Here is a 22,779-nt window from a genome sequence, read left to right as displayed (position 1 = left end):
TTTTATATTTATGAGGAAGATAGTAATGCATTTAGTAGGAGCATGACCCTTAGATTCAGACAACCAATAATTCAAATCTGGGCTTCAGCACCTACTAGTTGTGTAAATTTATTTCTCTGCATCTCAGTATCCTCCTAATACCTAATTTGCAGAGTTGCTGTGAACATTAGTGTAAAAATTAGGTACTCAGATACAGTTATTGCTACTATTGTTGTCAGTTATCCTGACATAATACGCAGAAATACACAATTTCCTTAGAAGTTCACATTTTTGGAGGATGACCAGGAATGGGTTTGTTATTATACTTTTATTCTTTTGATTTCTTTTCTTTCTTTCTTTCATTCATTCAGTATATGCATGTGTGCCTATGACTGTGTGTGTGTGTGTGTGTGTGTGTGTGTGTGTGTGTGTGTGAATTTCACACATTATGTGTCAGGCATCATTTCAGGCACTTTGGTACCTGATATTGGTACTTTGGTACATTAAGGAATAAAACAGACAAACATTTCCACTGCTCACAGAACTTACATTATTGTAGTGGGTACACCTGGAAGCTGATAAATTCTATGAAAAAATTAAGCAAGATAAGAGGGATGAGGATTGGGACTGGGTTGCAGTTATAAACAGTGAGATCAGGGCAGGCCTTACAGTGAATATGACACTGGTGTTGAGTTCTTCGAGGTTCTCATGTACTATCTTTTAAAATGGGAGAATGTAAAGAAGGGAGGTGAGAGTAAAGAAAAGAATAGGAGCCCGCTGATTTGAAGGATAGCATGAGTATTTCCTTTGTGTAACGTGTCAAAACACAAACTAATATAAAGAGCGATGTTTTCCAGATGGCCTAGTTTTATTTTATTCAATTGGAGCAAAAAATCTTCCGTAAGTGTTTGTATATACCCTGCGTTTTCAAACAGGATACTGAAGTGCACCTGGTCTGTGACCACTGTGGGAGGTCGTCACCATGACTCTCCTGTCTGTGATGGGACTGTCCTGAAGCAAAGCCCTGAGGGCAGGCAGAAATGCTTTCAGCTATTTGTGTAACTAACAGCTGAGGTTGCAGTTGATTGTGAGATCTACATACCGTGTTTCCCCGAAAATAAGACCTAGCCGGACAATCAGCTTTAAACTGTCTTTTAGAGCAAAAATTAATATAAGACCTGGTGTTATGTTATGTTATGTTATGTTGTTATGTTATGTTGTGTTGTGATGTGATGTGATGTGATGTGATGTGATGTGATGTGATGTGATGTGATGTGATGTGATGTGATGTGATGTTATATACTCGGTCGGGTCGTATATTAATTTTTGCTCCAAAAGACGCATTAGAGCTGATTGTCCGGCTAGGTGTTATTTTGGGGGAAACACAGTAGTAGCCACTACACACATATAGTTATTCAAATTTAAATATAAAGCAACTGAAATAAATGACATTAAAAATTCAGTTTCTGAGTTGCATCAGTCACATCTGAAGTTCTCAATGGCCACGTGTATCTAATGGCTACTGTGTTAGCACAGCTGGGACATTTCCAGCATTGCAGAAAATCCTATTATTAATAGTATACGTTGTTTTACATATGTTTTTGGTGGTATTGCTATCAGTTCCAAACCTCTCTCTTCCTTTAGATTTGTTGTTTCTCATAGTTTATAGGTTTAAATACTTGATTTAGAATTTTGTGTAAAATAAGAGTAACTAGGCTGTAAGAGAGTACAAAAGAGCATTCTTATGTTCAGGTATCTGAGTTTTCATACTTGGAGTTTGTATTCTGACTGCCCCAAAGCCTTTCTTGCTTGGTTATTGCTGTGTAGCTGTGTTCTGGGTGGTAAGAGAATCAGACTTCTAAGTTATTGTGGAAAATCACTGTCAAACTTTAAAGGTAAAATTTCATTTTTATGGAAATGCTTCAGTTCTTGTCAGTGGTCCCTTATTTGGAGCAGTGCCATTGAAGGAGTATTTATTAACTGACTGCTGCATATATGCTAAGCACTGTATTCGGCCCGGGAGATAGAAACAAAAGTGAACTTGGCCCCAAACCCTGAGGAGATTACAGTTTAGGTAGTTGAGAGAGTCATAAATAGGTAGAGTTTCACTGTCCAGTGCCCTGGTATGCTCAGGACACTCCCGCAGTCCAGAGTAGGTGGTTCCTGAGCCAGCTTTCCTGTGTGTAGTGAGGAGGGGATGAGATAAGAAGCCAGAGGCCCTGGAATACCCCCTAATGGCATCCTGAGGAATAAATAGATGTTTGTCACATGATGAAATTGGGAAAACGGAGTCAACAAGACATGCTGTACCACAGAATGAACAAGGACACTGAGGAGTGAACTTGCATGGTGAGAGTGGGAACTTTTAACTTTACTATTGATGAGCATTTAAAAACAAAGGGAGACTATATCTGTAGAGATAGACAATCTTTGACTGGCATGTAGAAGGTTCTCAGCAGATATACATGAGGGGCAGGGAGATGGTGACAGGGGCTGATCTGATTTTTCAGCAGTTCAAGTAGTTCACTCTGGCAGTTTTGTTTAATTTGAGAGACCTAGGCTAGACACAGGGGCACCAGTGGTGGTGGGTTGCTGGAGGAGGAGGGATTCATAGCAGTCCACAAGAGAGATAATAAGGCCTTATGTGAGAGGGTATATGGGGTGGAGCAGGCGACCTGAGTTCAATTAGTATTTAAGAGATAAAATTATTAGTATTTGAGGATCGACTACACACAAGGGATGAAGGAGACAGAGGAATCAGAGGTCACTCTAAGCTTTCAGGAAAACAGATTAATTTGAACTCTTCTTCCAAGTTCATGGTGATAGGTTTTGACTTACAGCTGCTACTAGTGATTTTCATTGGCAGCTGTGGTGTCTAGGTTAGGTTTTGGCTCTTTAGGACTTCATCACTCTCATTTGTTAAAAGAACTTGAAGCATTTACTATAGAGAAGTACCATCCTTGCATAACTAATTTTGCAGTGGCCTATGAAAATTTATAGAAATTTGGCTTCATTTCTAGTGGCTCCATCCAGATGCCAAATTACCCCACTGCTGGGACATCCCTTAGGTGAACCACAGAATCTGTTTTTTATTAGGAACAGCTGAAAACCATCAACAAAATTCCCCTAGTATGCCAACAATAATGCCAGTCAAATTTCAAGGTAACTCTAGGTTTCAGAAAGTGAATGATTCTCAAAACCCGTCTAGCTGAACCCTTATTTGTATTTTTACGCATGTTTATCACATGAAAAAGCTAGTGGCTTCCTTACTTTCCATAATTGTACATTGCTTTTCTTAGATTACATATTAAATTCTGAGTTCTGAATGTTGTAGAGACATACTTATAGAGCTGTAGTCAAATCACTTTAAAGTAAAAGTATAAATTCAGTCTGGGTGGTGGAACCAAAAGTAGGAAAGGAGCCAGCCGAAGGGTCCATTATGATGGGGTCCATATTGAAAGCAAGACTTCTTTTATAACTGCAGCATATTTTAAAAGAATTTTCTGAGTAACAGTTAATATTTTAATGACATCTGTTAAGCTTCCAGAAAAACCCGGTTCTCTAGGTTTGCAAGATTAAGGAAGGATGCCAAATATATGTTGATACTTTGGTTTTTATTGACACATTTCACTACTGCACGTCTAAAGCCACAGAACAGTAGGCGCCTGCCACTTTCTTTAGATAGTTATATTTAGCCACTGCATCTGGCCTTTGTTGCTAAATATTATTATTTTTTGTTACTCTAACTGCTCCATAAAATTGGATCTTCAGTGGTCTGGCAGGACCTGTGAAACCCTGTTCCCTAATCAGGAAGATCTGGGCAAGTCTTGCAATGTAAGCACAGATGACATGTCTCTTCTAAGTGAGACAATAGGGTTATAGGACAATTATACAACATCTTTAAAATTTTATATGAAAAATAGTAATGTGTTTGGTGATGAAAAAGTAGTGTAAATCAAGAAGCATGGTAACTTTCCACATCCTTTAAGAATGTTTTGTACAAAGAAGGAAAGAAAACAGGCTGACTTTTTGTGGTTCCTGAGAGACGTTACACTATTTGTTAAAAGTTAATGAAGATCGTTGGTTTCTAAGAATGTTCTTCATGAACGGCCATTCTTTGTATGATGTCAGTGAAGGTTGTTTAGCAACATGTCAAAATAGTTTTATGAAAAAATAAATATGTGTTTAATTAATCACAAGGGGAACTTCCCAAAATGCATTTTCTTTATAAATAGTGTTATTCTGTGAAATTCATGACTTCTTAGAGTGGGAAAGAAGGGGAAAAAAACTCTTTTCAAGCCATTTGTGATTTAATACCAGCTGGTCAAATTAGTTGAAAAAGGCTATGAGTCGTATATTAGATTATTTTGAATGCCTTTTCTCTCTCTTGGGAAACTAGCTAACCCCGACACTCTTTCTCCCATGGCAAATGGCTCTAAAACTTTGATCTGTTCAAACCAGTTTGCCAGATGTAGTGGATAGATCATATGTGACCTTTGTGTGACAACTCGACCTGGCTGATCGGCAACCATAAGTTAATTTTGTATGACTTTTATCTCTAGGCATTACAGCAGAAGTTCTGGTGGTGACCTCTTTTGATGAACTGCAGAGAAGGGCCCGAGAAGCAAAAGGGAAGATTGTTGTTTATAATCAACCTTATACCAACTATTCCCAGACGGTGCAGTACCGAGTCCAGGGGGCAGTAGAAGCTGCCAAAGTGGGGGCTTTGGCAACCCTCATTCGATCAGTGGCTTCCTTCTCCATCTACAGGTTGGTCATGATGTTCATTTGAAATCTTTTTCAAAACACAGTGTTTTCCATGAAAGAGAAGCCCTTATGAAATAAAAACAAACCATCCAAATGAAAATCTTATTGCTCATGAAATTTTCCCCTACTCCACGTTTGGTCTTTTCTTTGTAGTATCTTCTTTGGCCTTTTCAGGATTCCAAGCATCATTTGTGCATTCCTTTAAAAAGCTTTCCACATATGTGGTAATCCCATAACATTCCTTATATAACCAATATGTTATGTATTTTCATTGGCAGGAGAACTGAATGCATGTCTGTGTGTCATCAGAGATTCTTAATGACTTCAGAAAAAGCCAGGCTTTTTCCATTGTTGCTAGAGAAGTGAAATAAAAATAAAGTGGGTAACATGGTGAGGACCATCTGTGGTGTAGTGGAAAGAGTTGAGGAAGCAGAGGATCTTGGATATAGAGCTGGTTCTGCGCCCCAACGACAGTGTGGCCTTGGGAATGTTCTTAAACTCTCTGGGCTTTAATATTCTCTTTATTGATTGGTGATGATGAAGAGTAATAAATTTACAAAATTATTTAAGAATACCTGAGGTAAACTTATGAAAGCTACTTGGTTATCTATAAAGGTCTATATAAACGTTTGGTGGTATTATTTGAGGGCAACATAACTTTTGTCTTTTGTAGTTCTGATTAAGGTAATTAAAGGCAAAGTGCTTCCTGACCCCTAGTCTTAGGACGAAATTCATCATTGCAGTGGATAAAAGGTCTAAAAATTGATCTGCAGACTCTTGGCCTAGCTTAATAGCTACATATGGTAGTGTCACACATTAAGGATAATATGTTTGAGAAACGTGGATAAAAGAAGCAACATTTTAGTGTTGTAGCCTGGTCTCTCTCAGATTAAAAAAAAAATGAAAATAATTGCAAATAGGGTTTACTTGGGTCTCAAGACTAGATCTTTATTATAGTATCTATTGTAAAGGAAAGTTTATTTATTCTGCACAATTGCTATTTGGAGCTGGAGACACAGCTACTTGACCTTAATTAGTACCCTACACCTTGAAAATAAGATAGCTGAGGAGGAGACACCAGTAATTAGGAAACCAAGTCCGAAGGGAGCAGAGAAAAAAGGAAAGGGACTTTTTCTTTTAACAGGGGGATAAGATATCTTCCCAGAGAAGGAAGATGGGACATGTTAAGACCACTTGTTAGAGAAAAACTTTATGAGAGAAAAACTAGTTCCATTGATGTCAGAGTGCTGAAAATAATGTCCTTTGTAGAGTCTTTAAAGGTTTGGTGACCAGTGAAATAATGATTGGGCCATATTTTTTTGGATAGTTAATCTTCCCAGGAGGGAAGTCCTAAAATGACTAGCTTACTTCCCAGAATACCTCAGTTACCCCTTAGAATAACATATGCAGTGAGCTGTGGCTATTCACCATGATTTCACTGGTCATGAGACCTGAATTATGGAGCTAGTCTGTTGCTTTGTGAAACTGGGTGACTGCCAGAAATATTTATTTAAGAACTACTACTCATAAGACTAATAAATTCCCAGATGACTTAATGCACTGCAGTCTGCCAGGGTTAATTGGCATTTTTTTTTCTTTCTGGTGTAATGAAGACATCTGGAAAACCAGGCTATAACCTAGGAGCCTGAGAAGAATTTTATCCAGCATAGAGAAATCTATTGTTAGCCTCTAAGATTGGGGTTAGCAAGTTAACAGTGTGTATTAAAAAGACATTTTTCTTAATATTTCTAGATCTAGACTGATTATATTTCTTTTCTTGATTTTATAGCCAACCATATTTCATTGGAGTCTTAACTTTTATAACTCCATAATTTCAACGTTTATAAATACATAATAACCATAGTACTTAGAATCTTTCACATATGTCATCTTATTTGTTCTGACAATAACCTAATGGACCAAGCAGAAGGGGCATTATTATCCCCATGTTATAGGTAGGGAAATAAAAGTTCAGAGAATTCAGTGTATTTATGTCTGTCTTGTATCTTGAAAAATAAAAACCAAAATGAAACAAATTCTGTCTCTTTTTCCACTTGTAACTAATTATTTCTTAGAGCCAATTTTCCTTAAAGAATGTTTTATATTCCTATCTCTAATTTTTGACCTCTCTTTCACTCTGCTGACCATATTAACCTGGCTTTTGCCAGTACTGAAATGGAAATTGCTAAAGCCACAAATAGTTGCCTAGTTGTCAAACATAATGGACCTTTTTCAGACCATCACCTTTCTTTACCTCTCTGAAGCACTCGTAAGTACTGACTGCTTTTTCAATATTTCTTCTCTTTGGCTTCTATGACTTCTTTCTCATACTCATGTTCTCTCTTGCTTTCCCTTTATTCCCACTTTCTCACTTTCCCTTTTCCTTCCCTATTTCTCACTCTGGAATATTCTACCTGAGCAATCTCATCATGCTTGTGGCTTCAACCACCATGTACACTTTCCAAACCCACCGCTCTTATCCGTACCCCTGCCTGGAGCTCCAGGCCCAATGTCCAACTACCGCTGATTTTTCTTTGGGATGTTCCGTAGCTATCTCAGTTTCAGTTTTTTCAAAATCACATTCATCCTCTCACACCTCTCTATCTCTGAAGAGAATGCCATCTTTCTGCCTTTTAAGTTAGATGGTCCTTGATTACTTTTTTCTCCCCTTATCCATTATTTCTAGTAGTTACTATGTCTTATAGGTTCTGCTATTTATCAGTCATTTCAATAAATACATACATATTCAGCAGCTACGTTTCCCAACATCACTCTATAGTCCAGTAGTCAGGAATCACTAACACTTGCCCAGTGTACCACAGTTCCTTAAAATTTCATGACTTTGCCTGTGCTTTTTCCTCTGCAAACTTCTATTTCCTTTCTTACTGTCTCACATTTTCCTTCAAGATTCACCTTAAGTGTCTCTTCCTCTGTGGAGCCCCCCCTGATATCTATCTCCAGCCCAGATGAGCTACCTCTTTCGGGAATTCCCATGTCATCTTGTGCTTACTCTGTATCATAATGTCTTAGAGATAGTTTGGGCTCATGTATTGGTAGGGTAGCCAAATTGTCATAACAAAAAACACATCATATCTTGGTCACTTATCATAATATGACTCAATTTCTTGTTCACATAATAGGTTCAAGAGATTGGTCAGCAGATGGTCTTCTGCTGCTTTCCATCTTGCGGTTCTATTACCTCTAAGATCTCAGAATCCTCTATATCCAGCTGGCAAATAAGGAGATAGAGAAAGTTCATGATTAAAAGGGAGGTTTTCAATGGCCACATCTGGATATGGCATACCTCACTTCTACTCACGTTTCACTGGACAGAATGTAGTTTTGTGGAGGTTGAGAAATTTGTTCTATCTTTATGCCTATGGTGAAAGGTAAATGAGTTTACCATTCTAGTCTGCCGCAGTTGCCTTACTCCACACTAGACTGTAAGTTTTAGAAAGACATGGATTATATTTTTACCTCTGTATCCCCATCATCTAGTATAGTGAGTTACATAATATTCCCTAAGGAATTATCTATTGAGGGAATGAACTTGTCTGAGGTTGTATAGTCAATCATAGCAGGGCTCTTAGAACAAACTGATTTCAAGTGCTTTATGACCAAACTTCATGGTCTCTGTATAGTAAGCTCAAAACAACTTGAACTTTTGGGGCACTTTGCTCTGTTTTTTGAGGAAAATATCCAGGTGTCCAATATGCCAGATTGTATCTTTTTCTGCCACAACGTTCATGAACAATGATATTTTGAGTTTGTTGATTGAATAAAACAGGTAATCTTTTTTTTTTTTTTTTTTAGTAAATATTTATTGAGAGCTTACCAGTTGCTCAGAAGTTGCCAGTTACTAGGGTTACTAAGATGAATTAGACCTTTTTGTGTGTGTGTGTGTGTCTCAGGAATATTCTGTCTGGCTAAAAGAGAGGAGAGTAAGCTATAAATGACTAGTGTAATATATTTTCTATTTAGTGCTAAATGCGTGATGGGGGAAACAGATGCAAAAAGGAATTTAACACTTACTAAGTACCTACTTTGTACTGTGCTCTGAAGGCTTAAATAGTTTGTTTCAGTTAATTCTTTGTGTAACCAGATAGAAGTGGATATTGGCATCTCTCTTTTACTGAACGAGAAACAGGTTCTGAATGGTTAAATAGCTAGTTAAGTAACATGGCTAATGATAGAACTGGAATTCATACTCTGAGTCTCTGGTTCTAAGTACTGTGCACTTTAGATTATACCAAGCAACCTGGAGAGCTGATGCTATGGAAGTCTAGAAGAGATAGTAGAATCTGATTAGGGCTGGCTTCATTGAGATGTGGGTTTGGGTGTACTCAGTCAAAGAGTTGAACTTGAACGAGAGAAGGGATGTGGAAAGGCATTCTATACCGGATCAAGGCAAGAAGGTAGGAGTGCATGATGCACTTGGGTGATATACATGTAGACCAGTTTGGCTGGAGCCAGAAGGTCTCACAGATCATTTGGGGGTGTGGGGACAGAGCCCCAGAAAGTAGTTTACAGGCTCTCGGCCTCACGTGGAGGAATGCTGGCTTGGGTAGTAGATGGCCGTCAGCTGTGGCTGATTGGCCATCAGCTGTAGCCAGTTAGCCAATTAGCCGCTAATATAACTGCTGCGGCTACGGAGGAGAGCCGAGGAGAGAGAAGGAGAGAAGAAAGAGAGAAGAATGGGGGCTAGCAAGAAGATGGCAGCTGGGCTGGCAAGTGTGGATGGCGGTTTGCGGACAGTGTGGATCCAGCCTCCAGTGAGAGTATAGTGCCGCCAGAGAGACCGTAGTGGTATGATTCCCCTACCTATGGCTCCGTGGGTGTTCCTTTTTGGCCTCACCATATCCTGCGTTCTTGTATGGGGAGCGGGAGCAGAGACCCCGCAGGCCTCCCCGCACGACAAATGGCGCAGCGAGCAGGGTATGGTGCCGACCAAAGCTCTCCAAAGGACGGTGGAGCAGTTTGTGTGTATGAACACTCAGTCTGAGAAAGACCAGGAGGAGCAGCTGCCGGAGAGCTGGATCCCCGTGGAGGGGTGGGAGGACGTGGACGGTTCTCCCACCAGCACAGGAAAAGCCATGCAGCTGCTGGAGAGATGGAGCCCCATGGAGAGGTGGAAAGATGTGGACGGTTCCCCAACCAGCACAGGCCGGAGAAAGCGAAGGTCGTTGCAGCCCTGTGGGCTGGGGAAGTTCCTGCTCAGGCAGCCCGGATGCAGGACTTATAGTCCCAGGAAGTAACGCTTGCTGAGTCCTCCGTGGGAGATGAGGGTGAGGTCAAGGTCGTCCCTCACCCCCAGGACAGCCCTGGTGAATGACTATGGACTATGGGGAATTGCCTTCCATCCCTAATTTAATGGACCGCTTGACTGTTTGTTTGGGAACTGTTGTTAGTGGAACTGGGGGATATTTGCTTTTGTCTCTTGACTGGCCGCCATTGAGAATATGTAAGCACCTTGATTGTGAGTCGCTATTGTTCCAGCAGGGTACCCTGAGAGGCACAGAGAGACTGGCAGTGCCCTGAGAGCCCTGGCTGAGTCCAGGAAGTCTGGCTGAGCCCTGAAGATACCCTGGCTGTGCCCAGGAAGTCGGGCTGTTCCCAGAGAGAGTGGCAGTGCCCTGAGAGCCCTGGCTGTGTCCAGGAAGTGTGGCTGTGCCCACAGAGAGTGGCAGTGCCCTGAAAGCCCTGGCTGAGTCCAGGAAGTGTGGCTGTGCCCAAAGAAAGTGGCAGTGCCCTGAGAGCCCTGGCTGTGTCCAGGAAGTGTGGCTATGCCCACAGAGAGTGGCAGTGCCCTGAGAAATCCTAGCTGTGCCCAGGGAAACTAGTGGTACCCTAAGAAGTCCAGGAAGTCTGGCCGTGCCCAGAAGTACTGGTGGTGCCCTGAGAAACCCTGGCTGTGTCCGGGAAGACAGGTGGTACCCTAAGAAGTCCAGGAAGTCTGGTCGTGCCCAGAAGCACTGGTGGTGCCCTGAGAAACCCTGGCTGTGTCCGGGAAGACAGGTGGTACCCTAAGAAGTCCAGGAAGTCTGGCTGTGCCCAGAAGCACTGGTGGTGCCCTGAGAAACCCTGGCTGTGCCCAGAGAGCCTGGCTATGTCCAGGATATTGCATTCACCCCCAGGATCCTCGCACAGGTCCCCTCGCGGAAGATGCTTGTCGCGTAGATTGTGAGGCGAGAACCTGTAGGGGTGGAGTGTGGGGACAGAGCCCCAGAAAGTAGTTTACAGGCTCTCGGCCTCACGTGGAGGAGTGCTGGCTCGGGTAGTAGATGGCCGTCAGCTGTGGCTGATTGGCCGTCAGCTGTAGCCAGTTAGCCAATTAGCCGCTAATATAACTGCTGCGGCTACGGAGGAGAGCCGAGGAGAAAGAAGGAGAGAAGAAAGAGAGAAGAATGGGGGCTAGCAAGAAGATGGCAGCTGGGCTGGCAAGTGTGGATGGCGGTTTGCGGACAGTGTGGATCCAGCCTCCAGTGAGAGTATAGTGCCGCCAGAGAGACCGTAGTGGTATGACTCCCCTACCTATGGCTCCGTGGGTGTTCCTTTTTGGCCTCACCATATCCTGCGTTCTTGTATGGGGAGCGGGAGCAGAGACCCCGCAGGCCTCCCCGCACGACAGGGGGATATGAAGAACGTAAAGTACTAGGCTGGGGAGGAGTTTTTAAGTTTAATGTGGAAGAAATGGGGAATCACTGAATGTGTTAGAGGTGGGGGGGGGGATGATATTTTAGAGCAGTGTTTCTCCAAGTGTGGTCTCTGGAACACCATCATCAGCCTCATCTGGGAGCTTGTTGATACGCAATTTATCAGGCCCCATCTGAGACCCATTAAATTAAAAAATGCTTGGGTGTGGGGCTGTGGTTTAACCAGCCCTCCAGGTGATTTTGTGACAAGTTAAATTTTGATAACTACTGTTTTAGAAAAATTAATCTAGTTACTATACATAGCATGCTTTGAGGAGGAAAGACAGGACACTGGACTAATAATACAGATGTGAAATAATGCAGCGATAGACGATTGCAGTGGGATGCAAAGGGACAGCAGGAGGGTAACAGAACTCATTTGAAGGGGGAAGGAGCAGGAGTCACAGTTTACAGGAAGGCAGGGATCAAAAATGATGGGATGAATCTGCATCAAAAATGATGAATTTTACATAAAAGTAAGAGTGGATTCAGTGGAGTGGATTAGTCACCAAGTTTTTTTGTTGACAGGATGCATCTTCTCTAGGCTGCCTCAGTTTCCCAATTTCCCTCCACCCAGCATGGGGACTGGACAATGATGAGAAATAGAGGGCTCAGGGGAGGGAGCTGATTTGGAGGCAACATGATCAGTCTGGTTTTTAGACATTTTGAGTTTGAGGTGACTAAGAAACAGCCCCATTAATCTGGTTTTTATAGTTTGTAAGGAAAACCGTTAAGCATATCCATTTCTCTATTATCCACTTTTTGGATCACCCAAGGCAATTTAAAATTCTAGTCTGGCTTCCTTGCAATGCAGTCCACCTTGGGAGTTCTACCTCCTGCTTTCTCAACATGCAAGCTCAAGAATGCAAAGTAATTTTTATATTAGCCCAAGAAAAATATAATTCAGAAAGTGATTCTACTGAGACCAAATTGTCTATTGTACTCCCATTGCCAAATATATATATATATTTTTTCTAGTTATTTTCTCCATTGCCCCAGATAATTGAACACAGACTAAGTTTTAATCAGCGAAGGAAGCAAAAGGCTGTCCCTTCACTTTACTGTGAAAATTACATCACTACACTGGGAAGAATTCATTGAGGTGGGAATGAGTTGTTGATACAACTTGGCTTTGTAAATACTACTGGTTTATGTTTTCTATCACTTGGCCTTTGTGTACTGTATTGAGAGAGTATTGCATACAGGAGGAGGAAGAGAAGCAATCCAGTGTGGAGATGACTAACATCTGATTAAACATTCAGCTGCAAAGAGAGCTGAGTGAATACAGGTGATGTTTATGGAGTGTCAGAGAGGGAGAATGTTATACCATCTGAAGAGAGTACTGTGTAAAAGTATACAAATCAATCCCTACAATGATAATTAATACAGTTGATAAATGATATAACTGAAGCACTGGCTGGGCTACACCATAGAGTTAAATAGCTTCAAAGAGGGCTCTGATTAAAGACATTACAATTTATAAAACATTCTTTATCCTAAGAAAGCATCTTGATGTAATTTAACCTGAACATTTTTGTAATCAGAGGGCCAGCTTAAAACATTCAGAGCAGAGATGAAATGTCTTGAGGGATCTGTTTTGGATGATTTTTGAAAGCCAATTGTTGTCAGAGAGTGAAAAAGCTGTCCCACTCCCATTGTTTGTTAATGGGAGAAAATTAATGCTGCCACTTCACACTTAGTCTGTCTAGGATTTTGATGGACTGGTGGTTTGCTTCTTCGGTGGGACCTTAGCATAATTAGCAATCAAGCTTGATTTAAATTGTTTTGAAATATTGTTGCATTGGGCTAGGTGGGGAGCACATGTGTCTGCTGGTGATTACAAAATAAGGAAAATACCACAGTGATTGAAAATGCTGCAACTGGGTCAGGCTCGATTAGTAGGTTCTTTTCCTTCCTTGTTTTGTTTTTGCTGAATTCACTCTGAGGCTCCTAACAGATGCACAGTAATCAAGCAGAATGCCAGTTCTCATCATTTAGGCAGGTGGAGGGCCACTGTGCTCCCAGGGGGGAAACCAGAGAAGACTGACAGTGAACACTGCAATTTTCATTTCATCATCCTCTTCTTTCTCTCCTCTCTGATTTTGGAAAGGCAGATTGTTTATAGAAGGCCTTTGTTAGCAGTTCCAAAATGTCCTTTAATCACTAAATTGTTACTATTGCTGCAGGTAGTGTGACAGCCACAGCACTTCACAGTGGATAGGGTCAGGCAGTGTACTCCAGAGCCCCACGGCTGGAGTCGGTGCCTGGGCTTAGTTCAGCCACCTGCCAGGTGTATGACCTTGGCAAACTGCGTAAACTCTCCGGGCCTCAGCTTGATCTGTACAATGGGGGAAATAATTGTACCTTCTTCTTGGTGTTTTGTGAGGATGAAATGAGATATTATTGCCTGACAAATAGTGTTACATATATGTAAAGTGCTATTATTATATAGTTTTGCTAGTATGACTGGATATACTTATTGAATAAAAGAGGAAGGAAGGGAAGGAAGCATGGAGTGAAGTTGGGAGGGAAGGAGAAAGAAAAGAAGACGGCAGAAAGGAAGGAAGGAAGGAAGGAAGACAGAGAAAGACAAGCTTAATTTACTTAATACCAGTATTGTAGCTGCAGCTATCTGGTTGGGAGACAACCCCTAACGTCATATTCCCATTTTGATCTTCATCTCTTCAGTTTGTGTCTTATTTAACTTGTTGTCCCCAGGATTGTGCACAATACCTGACACACAGTCATACTGGAATGAATGAGTAAAAAGAGTTTAGAGGCAGCCAATCTGGTTTTCATGACACGTAAACTCAAGGTGTTAACCATTTCAAATTCATAGAAGTTTAATGATAATATAGTTGATGAGGTGACTAACCTTTTGAATTGCTACTTATCAAAAATGGAATCTGTGGAATCTGAGAGAAGACTGTATAGTTATGTAAATTTTGGTAAAGTATTGCAAACTGTCTATTACTGTGGTGCTTTGTGAGGCTGCTATAATTAATGGTCTGTTTGCTTTCCTAGTACCGACTGTCATTTTTCATCTACTTATAACCTTGATATAAAAATTTGTTCTTGGCTGCTATTTTGCATTCATAATTTAAAAATGCATATGAATGTTCACCTTCTGTTTTCCAGCTCTCTGATTATCAAAAGCAAAAGCTTAAGAATCATATCAGTGTGACATGTTTTTCTGAATCTTTCTCTACTGATAAAAAGAAGTTAATGCATTTTGAATTCAGGTTTCAGGATTATGTTGTTTTCTTATTTAGTGCCCTTTGAAAAATGTCTAGTGTAGCATATGAACCAAAATAATTTTGAGTAGCCTCAAATCAGTCTTTTACTACTACATGTGCTCTCTCTCTCTCTCTCTCTCTCTCTCTCTCTCTCTCTGTCTCTCTGTCTCTGTCTCTGTCTCTTTCTCTCTCTGTGTCTCTCACCAAAGCTAAAGATGACTCTTGCTAAAGTCCTCTTGCATCCAGATGATGCTTCGGCTTCTTTAGCCCCCTGGAGAAAGTACCAAACAGAAGGTACTACCAGGAACATTTGGAGACTTACAAAGGTGATAATACAGAGAGTAGGATTTGTAATCATACAGACTTGGATCAAATTCAGGCTCTGCTACTTAGAGGTTGAGTGACCCTATGTACATCACTTAACCACTCTGTGCCTGTTTCCTCATCTGTAACATGGGGATAAAACTTTTTACCTCATAGAGTTGTTGAGAGAATTAAAGGAGATTAAGCAGTAGCCATAGAGCCTGATGCATGGAAAGCAATCAATAAATTATAACTGACCTCTTATTTTGATCATGGTCATTAATTGTCATCAGCCTCATTAGATAATGGTAAGACTAAGCAGATAGGTTGATATGAAGTGACCTATCTTGAAAAGCAGCAGCTGCAGAACTCTCCTCAGTGTGGGCTCCAGAGACCTTGGTTTTGTTTACCACCTGGTTTCAGGAGCCCACTCTTGTAGTCTCCCTCAGTCTTTGGTTTAAAACTCTTCCCTGCCTTTTCCACCCTCTCTTGCCTTAAGTTGGATGCTTGATAATGTTCTTGCATGTCATGCCAAGGATGTGGTGACTCAGACCGGTGATCAGTAGCCTGCTGATCAAGATGCAGTAAATGTTCTATTTTAAAGACCATCCAAGCTGTTTTCCACCTCACCAATCTCTCTGTCTAGAATGCTGTTTCCGCAGCTCTTTTGTATGGCTGACTCCCTTTCAATCTTCAGATCTCAACTGAAAGTCTTTTTTTTTTTTTGATATGTCCTTCCTGACTATCCTGAGTAGAACTCTCCCTCAAATTCTCTTACATAGCACCTCCTCTGTATGCTCAGAGTCCTAATAACATTTGGTGATGCCTTTCTATCTGCCACCTCTCTATCTACTTGTTTAGTATGTATCTCTCCATGAGAAGATAAATTCCGTAAGGACTGGACCCTGTCTTTCCTGTACAACATTATACTCTCAGTATACAGGAAATTGCAGGGCACACGGCAGGTACTCAAGAGATATTTGTTGAATGAATAACTATTTAAAAAAATCATCTAAGGTCAAAAGGATAGAGAACCAACTATAAACAGATGTATACTGAATCATATCTATTGTTGAAACCGCATTCTAAAACATCATAGATTTTTTTGCCAACTCTTTTTTTTTGAAAAATATCGATCTATGGTAAAGTTGAAAGAATATTAAATGATTCATATATTCTTTACAAGAAATTGCATAACTTTTTCCAGAGAGGTGATACCATTTTACTTTGCCACCAGCCATGTGAGAGGGCTCAGGCAGCTCCACATTTTCACTAAAATTTGGTGGTGTCAGTCTGTTTAATTTTAGCCATTCTGGTGGGTTTGTATTGGTATCTCAGCAAAGTGCTGATTTGCACTTCCCTAATGACTAATGTTGAGTACCCTTTCATGTGCTGATGGGTCATTTCTGAATCTTTCTTTGTTAAGAGTCTTCTTAAGTCTTTGCCCATTTTATAATTGTGTTATTTTAAAATTATTGGGTAGTAGGAATTCTTTATATATTCTAGATACAAGTTCATTGTCAGATACATGTTTTGCAAATATTTTCTCCCAGTTCGTGTCTTGCCTATTCTTTTTTGTTTGTTTTTTGGCTTAACTATCTTTGATGAGAAGAAGTTGTAAATTTCCAATTGATGAATTCCAATTTATCAATTTCTATTTGCTTTCTGTGTCCACTCATATGCCCTTCATCTACATTCAGTGTTAACATTTTGTGCTCTCTCTTCCTCTCTCTCTCTCTCTCTCTCTCTCTCTCTCTCTCTCTCTCTCTCTCTCATTTTATGAATCATGTAAAAGTAAGGTAGGCACAGCCATGAAGACAATTTACCCATAAATATATTAGCATGTATTTCATAAAAACAAAGACCTTTTCTAACATAATACAATACCATTCTCATACCTATGAAATTTAGCATTGTTATGTAAACGTACATAATGTAAAGTCTATCCATAATCAATTTTCCTCATTTGTTCCCCACTCTCAATAATATCCCTGCTTTTTTTTTTAATTTCAGAATCCAATCAAGGACATATGTGTCATATATCTTTAGTCTCCTTTAATCTGGAATTGTTCCCTAGCCTTTTAAATATTTTATTACACTGATATTTTTAAAGGCTACAGGGCAGCTGTATTGCACAATGTCCTTCAGTTTGGAGTTGGTATTTCCTTATTATTAAATTCAGATTAAATACTTAGGCAAGAATTCTGTATGGATAATGTTGTGTCCCACCTATTGCATTATATAAGAAGCAAATAATATCAGTTATCCTTGTTAGTGAGGCTAAATTTCATCATGCTTCTTAAGGCAGTCTCTCTGGATTTCTTCATTGGAAAGGTACCTTTGTAGGTGAAATACATTGTAATTATGGTGAGATGCTTTGAGACTTTGTGAATCTTATTTTCCCCAATAAAATTTCACCAAATTAAAATTTAGCATGTGTTGATGATCCTTGCCTGAATTAATCGTTCCATTGCTGGTTGCAAATGTTTTTCTAATTTAATCATTCTTATTAAATTTATTAACAGGCACACTTTTATTTAAAAAAAATCTCCCATCCTTCTTCCTTTATTATTGTTTCATGAATTTTTAAAAGTGTATGTATTAAAATTCATTACTGTCATTGTTTTTGATAAAGCCTCAAAAATTTCAAAGTGCTTAATAAGTGTTATGCTAGATAAGCTTGAAAATTTGAAGCATTGAAAGAAATTCACTTTTTTTTATCCAAAGGAATCCAAACTACCCCAGGTAAGTCAACTAATTAGAGGGATGTAATCAATTCCATTTCCTCTAAACTTTTTCATTAACAGCATGAGCTTTGGAGTAATAATTCCTGAAGTTATTTTTAGAGTTTACTATTACCAATGTAATGCATTACATATGCAAATGAAAATCCTTCACCCATACATAATTGCTATTAATTTTTAATATAAATGAGCAAAAATCTCAAATCCAGCAATTGCTTCTGAATTTCTTGGTTTTTTTTTTTTCATTTTCTGCTTTTTTTTTTTTTCTTCTATCCATTGCTATGTTGAGGAGTGTAGTTTCAAAGAGCCCTTTCCAGGAGAAATAAGTGTCTCTCTGTGGGTTTGCAGAGGCCTACAAGCATGTTTCTGTTGGGTGGAGCACGGAAAGTTTACCTAGTATCTATGGTGTAGTATAGGAAACTATAAATTATCCACCTACTCCAACTATCCCACATCATCAGTGATTGTGAAGGAGTAACCAGCCTTGGTTAGTGAGTCAGTGGTAGTAGTTTAATAGTTCAGTGAATATCAGTTGCTATCCTGGTTGCTGCTCTATAAATTAAATATTTGACATTTAGGAGAAGAATCTAAAGGCTTTTAATTAAAATATATTGGGATGACAATGGTAAATAAAACTATATAGGTTTCAAGTGTACAATTCTGTAATATAATACATCATCTATATATTGTATTATGTGTTCACCAAACAGAGTCAGTTCTCTTTCCATCACCATATATTTGACTGAACCTAACTTTTTGAACATATTCAAGCTTTATTCATTCAGTAAACATTTATTAAGTGTCTTATATTCCAGGCCAGGGGAGGACCCAAGTTCTGTAGGACTAGGCACGTATATAATTTTGGGGCCGCTTTAACAAAATGACTACAAAGTTGCAATCACAAATATAGATATAAAATCAACATTTTCTTAGAAAAGAAATTATAACAAATTAAAATTTTAAGTTGCCAAATACTATGAACATTATAAAATACACAGAAATATCATAATGTTTTCATTAAATAATTACCTGGCAAACTTCTATTTTCTTATTTAAAGATTTTTATTAAAATATAGCTAACATATAGTATTATATTAGTTTCAGGTGTACACCATAGTTATTCAAGATTTATATACCTAAAGAAGTGATCACCATAATAAGTCCAGCAACCATCTGACACCATACTATGCTATCACAATATTATTGACTATATTCCCCATGCTGTACATTACATCTCCATGACTTACTTGTTTTATACCTGGAAAATTGAACCTCTTATTTCCCTTCACCTTTTTTCCCTCCTTTAAGACATTTTAAATTACAAGTTGACATTCAATATTATTTTATATTACTTTTAGGTGTACAGCATAGTGGTTAGACATTTATATAATTTTAAGAAGTGATCCCTCTGACTAGTCTAGTACACACCTGGCACTATGCATAGTTATTACCATATTACTGACTATATTCCCTATACCTTGTATCCCCATGACTATTTTGTAACTACCAGTTTGTAATTCTTAATCCTTTCAACTTTTTTCACCCTGCTCCCAACCACCCTTCTCATCTATCACCTTGATAAATCTACTACTAAGCAATTATGCATGGTTGGGTACCATGCATAATTATTAAAACATTATTTTTTTTAAATTTTTATTGGGGAATATTGGGGAACAGTGTGTTTTTCCAGGACCCACCAGCTCCAAGTCAAGTCGTCAAGTCATTATTTTCAATCTAGTTGTGGAGGGCGCAGCTCACTGACCCATGTGGGGGATCGAACTGGCAACCTTGGTGTTATGAGCACTGTTCTCTAACCAACTGAACCAACCAGGCACCCCAAGTTTTTTTTATTTATTTTTATTTTTTTTTATTGGGGAAGGGGAACAGGACTTTATTGGGGAACAGTGTGTTCTTCCAGGACTTTTTCCAAGTCAAGTTGTTGTCCTTTCAGTCTTAGATGTGGAGGGCGCAGCCCACTATCCCTTGTGGGAGTCGAACTGGCAACCTTGTGGTTGAGAGCCCGCACTCCAACCAACTGAGCCATCTGGCCACCCAAAACATTATTGACTATATTTTTTATGCTACACCCCACATTCCCATGACTACTGTGAAACAACCAATTTGTACTTTCTAATCCCTTTCCCTTTTTCACCCACTTCCCAACCCTGCTTCCATCTGACAACCATTAAAAAAGATTTCTGTATCTATGAGTTTATTTCTGTTCTGTTCATTTATTTTGTTATTTAGATTCTACATTTAAGTGAAATCACATTGCCTCCGTCTTTCTCTGTGTGACATACTCCACTCAGCACAATACCCTCCATTTCCATCCATGCCACCACAGATGGCAAGAACCCATTTCCTCCCGTGGCTGAGCAATATTCCATTGTATATATGTACCACCTTTTCGTCATTCATCCATCAACAGACTCTCAGGCTGTCTGTACATCTTGGTCATTGTAAACAATGTTGCAATGAACGATCTGAATGCACAAATCTCCCTGAAGCAGTGTTTTGGGTATCTTCAGATAAATACCTAAAAGTGGGATTACTGGCATTCTCTTTGTCTCTTGTTATAACCTTTGTTTTAAAGTTTGTTTTGTCTGGTGTAAGTATTGCTACCCCAACTTTTTATTGTTGTTTCCATTTTCATAAAATATCTTTTTCCATCCCTTTTTTTTAGGCTGTGTGTCTTCAATCTGAAGTGAATCTCTTTTAGGCAGCATATGTAAGTGTCTTGTTTTGGTATCCATTGAGCCACTTTGTCTTTTGATTTAATCTGTTTATATTGAAAGTGATAGATATGTAGTATTGCCATTTTATTATTTATCTATTTTATCTTTGTTGTTGTTGTTGTTAAAGAAGTCCCTCTAACATTCCTTGTAATACGGTTTGGTGTTGATGAACTCCTTTAGCTTTTTCTTGTCTGGGAAGCTCTTTATCTGTCCCTTGATGCTAAATGATAACTTTGCTGGGTAGAGTAATCTTGGTTGTAGGTTCTTCCTTTCATCACTTTGAATATTTCCTGCCAATCCCTTCTGGCCTGCAAAGTTTCTGTTGAGAAATCAGCTGACAGTTGTGAGAGCTCCCTTGTGGGTGATGAACTTCTTTTCTCTTGCTGCTTTTAACATTCTCCCTTTATCTTTAATCTTTGGCATTTTAATTATGATGTGTCTTGGTGTGGACCTCTTTGGGTTCATCTTGTTTGTAACTGTCTTTGCTTCCTGGGCTTGTATGTCTGTTTCCTTCACCAGGTTAGGGAAGTTTTCTGTCATTATTTCATCTACATTTTCAATTCTTTCTCTCTCCTTTCTCTTCCTGGTACTCCTCTGATTCAAACATTCATTGGTATGCTTGATGTTGTCCCTGAGGCCCCTTAAACTGTCCTCAGGTTTTTGGATTATTTTTTTCTTTTTGCTCTTCTGATTGGGTGTTTTCTGCTACCTTTACTTCCAGATGGCTGATTTGATCCTCTGCTTCATCTAATCTATTGATTCCCTCTAATATATTTTTCATTTCATTTATTGTATTCTTTTCCTTCTGACTGGTTCTCTTTTCTGTTTTCTATTTCCATTGTGATGTTTCCTATCTCTTTGTTGTAGTTATCCCTGAGATCATTGAGCATCCTTATAAGCAGTGTTCTGAACTCTGTATCCAGTAGATTGCTTGTCTCCATTTTGTTTAGTTCTTTTTCTGGAGCTTTGTTCTGATCTTTCATTTGAGGCATGTTTCTTTGTTTCCTCATTTTGGCTGACTCTCTGTGTTTGTTTCTATGTATTAGGTAGGCTGCTATGTTTCCCAGTGTTGGTGGAGTGGCCTTATGTAGCTGATGCCCTATGGGGCTGAATGGCACAGTTTCCCTGGTCACTTGATCCAGGTGTTCCAGGTGTGTCCCTTATGTGTGTTGCGTGTACCCTCTTGTTTGTAGATGAGCCTTTGTTGCTGTTTGCACATCAGTAGAACAGATGAACACTCTGGCAAACTGGTTGTGAAGACTGGCCATGACTACAGTGGAGGAGCTATTGTGTAGGAATGGCTCTATGGAGCAGAATTTGCTTTAGGAGGGCTCTGCCCAGTCTACTCTTTGGGTGTGTCTTCCTTGGAGGTGGCCAGGTGTTGCTCTGGCTTGGTCTGAAGCTGGCCATCAGGAGAGCCAGCCCCTGTTGCCTCCTGGGAAGGACCCTGCCACATGCCAAGTTCAGCAGCAGCCTGTAACCTGCTATAGATCACCTGGCATGAGCTGTAAAGCAATCCACAGATGGCCACCACCCTTATTGAGCTTGGAGGTGCCTCAAGGGGCCAAGCTGAACCGAGGCCCACCACCACTAGTGCTAGGCTTGGGTTTGCTCAACTAGAGGTTTGGGACACGTTGAAGCCAGGTCCTGCTTGTTTTAATTTTATGAACCTTTGAGAGATTTTAGGAAAACTCTGTAGCATGAGCCAAGACAGGCCATATGTATGGAGAAGTCACTGGAAGTGGTTTTTTTTTTTTGGGTGTGCCCAAATGTTCGGTTGGGCAGGGTCTCAGGGAATCACTAGAGCCAGGCAATCAATGTTAGACAGGTGGATGGAGACCCAGATATGGCAGCCACTTGCATCTGCACATCAGCAGGCGGTGGGCTCCACAGAGCAACAGTGGGTTTTGCCAGCACTTCTGTCTGAGAGAAAGCTGTCCCTCTAGCCCTCGCTTTGAAGCCAGAGAACTCAGTTCCTCTCCATATTTCTCTGGAGTCTTTTGAGCTGCTGTCCTAGTGTTAGGGCTCGAACGAGTAAGTCCGTCATTGAGTAAATTTGTGTCTGGGCCCTTTAAGAGAAATGCCTGGGATTCTGTCTGCTCTTGGTCTCACTCAGCCACAATCTCCACTGATTTTCACAGCCAGAAGTTATGGGGACTTTTTTATTTTCCCATCACAAGAACTCCAGGCTGGGGAGCCTGATGTGGGGCCGGGACACCTCAGTCCTCTGCAGGGGACCTCTGCAGCTGAGATATATCTCCCAAATTTTAACGTTTACATACAGGTGTAGGATCAGTCCATTGTGTGTTTCTGTTCCTCCTAC

General features: G+C 39.9%; 1 protein-coding gene across 2 annotated transcripts in view; it reads left to right on the top strand.

Moving 5' to 3' along the window:
• The window catches only part of CPQ (carboxypeptidase Q), a 565,463-nt gene that overhangs the window by 197,808 nt on the left and 344,876 nt on the right, over positions 1-22,779 (top strand). For both annotated transcript variants that reach the window (XM_088799038.1, XM_088799039.1), the window contains exon 3: positions 4,542-4,749. In XM_088799038.1, the coding sequence (XP_088655164.1) occupies positions 4,542-4,749 (208 nt within the window). The remainder of the gene's footprint in view (positions 1-4,541; positions 4,750-22,779) is intronic.

The sequence above is a fragment of the Rhinolophus sinicus genome, chromosome 6 (genome assembly GCF_057876585.1).
Source record: "Rhinolophus sinicus isolate RSI-liver-muscle chromosome 6, RSI-T2T, whole genome shotgun sequence".
In the NCBI taxonomy this organism is placed as follows: domain Eukaryota; kingdom Metazoa; phylum Chordata; class Mammalia; order Chiroptera; family Rhinolophidae; genus Rhinolophus; species Rhinolophus sinicus.
Note: the sequence above shows the minus strand (reverse complement) of the source record. Positions and strands in the feature narration are given on the sequence as shown.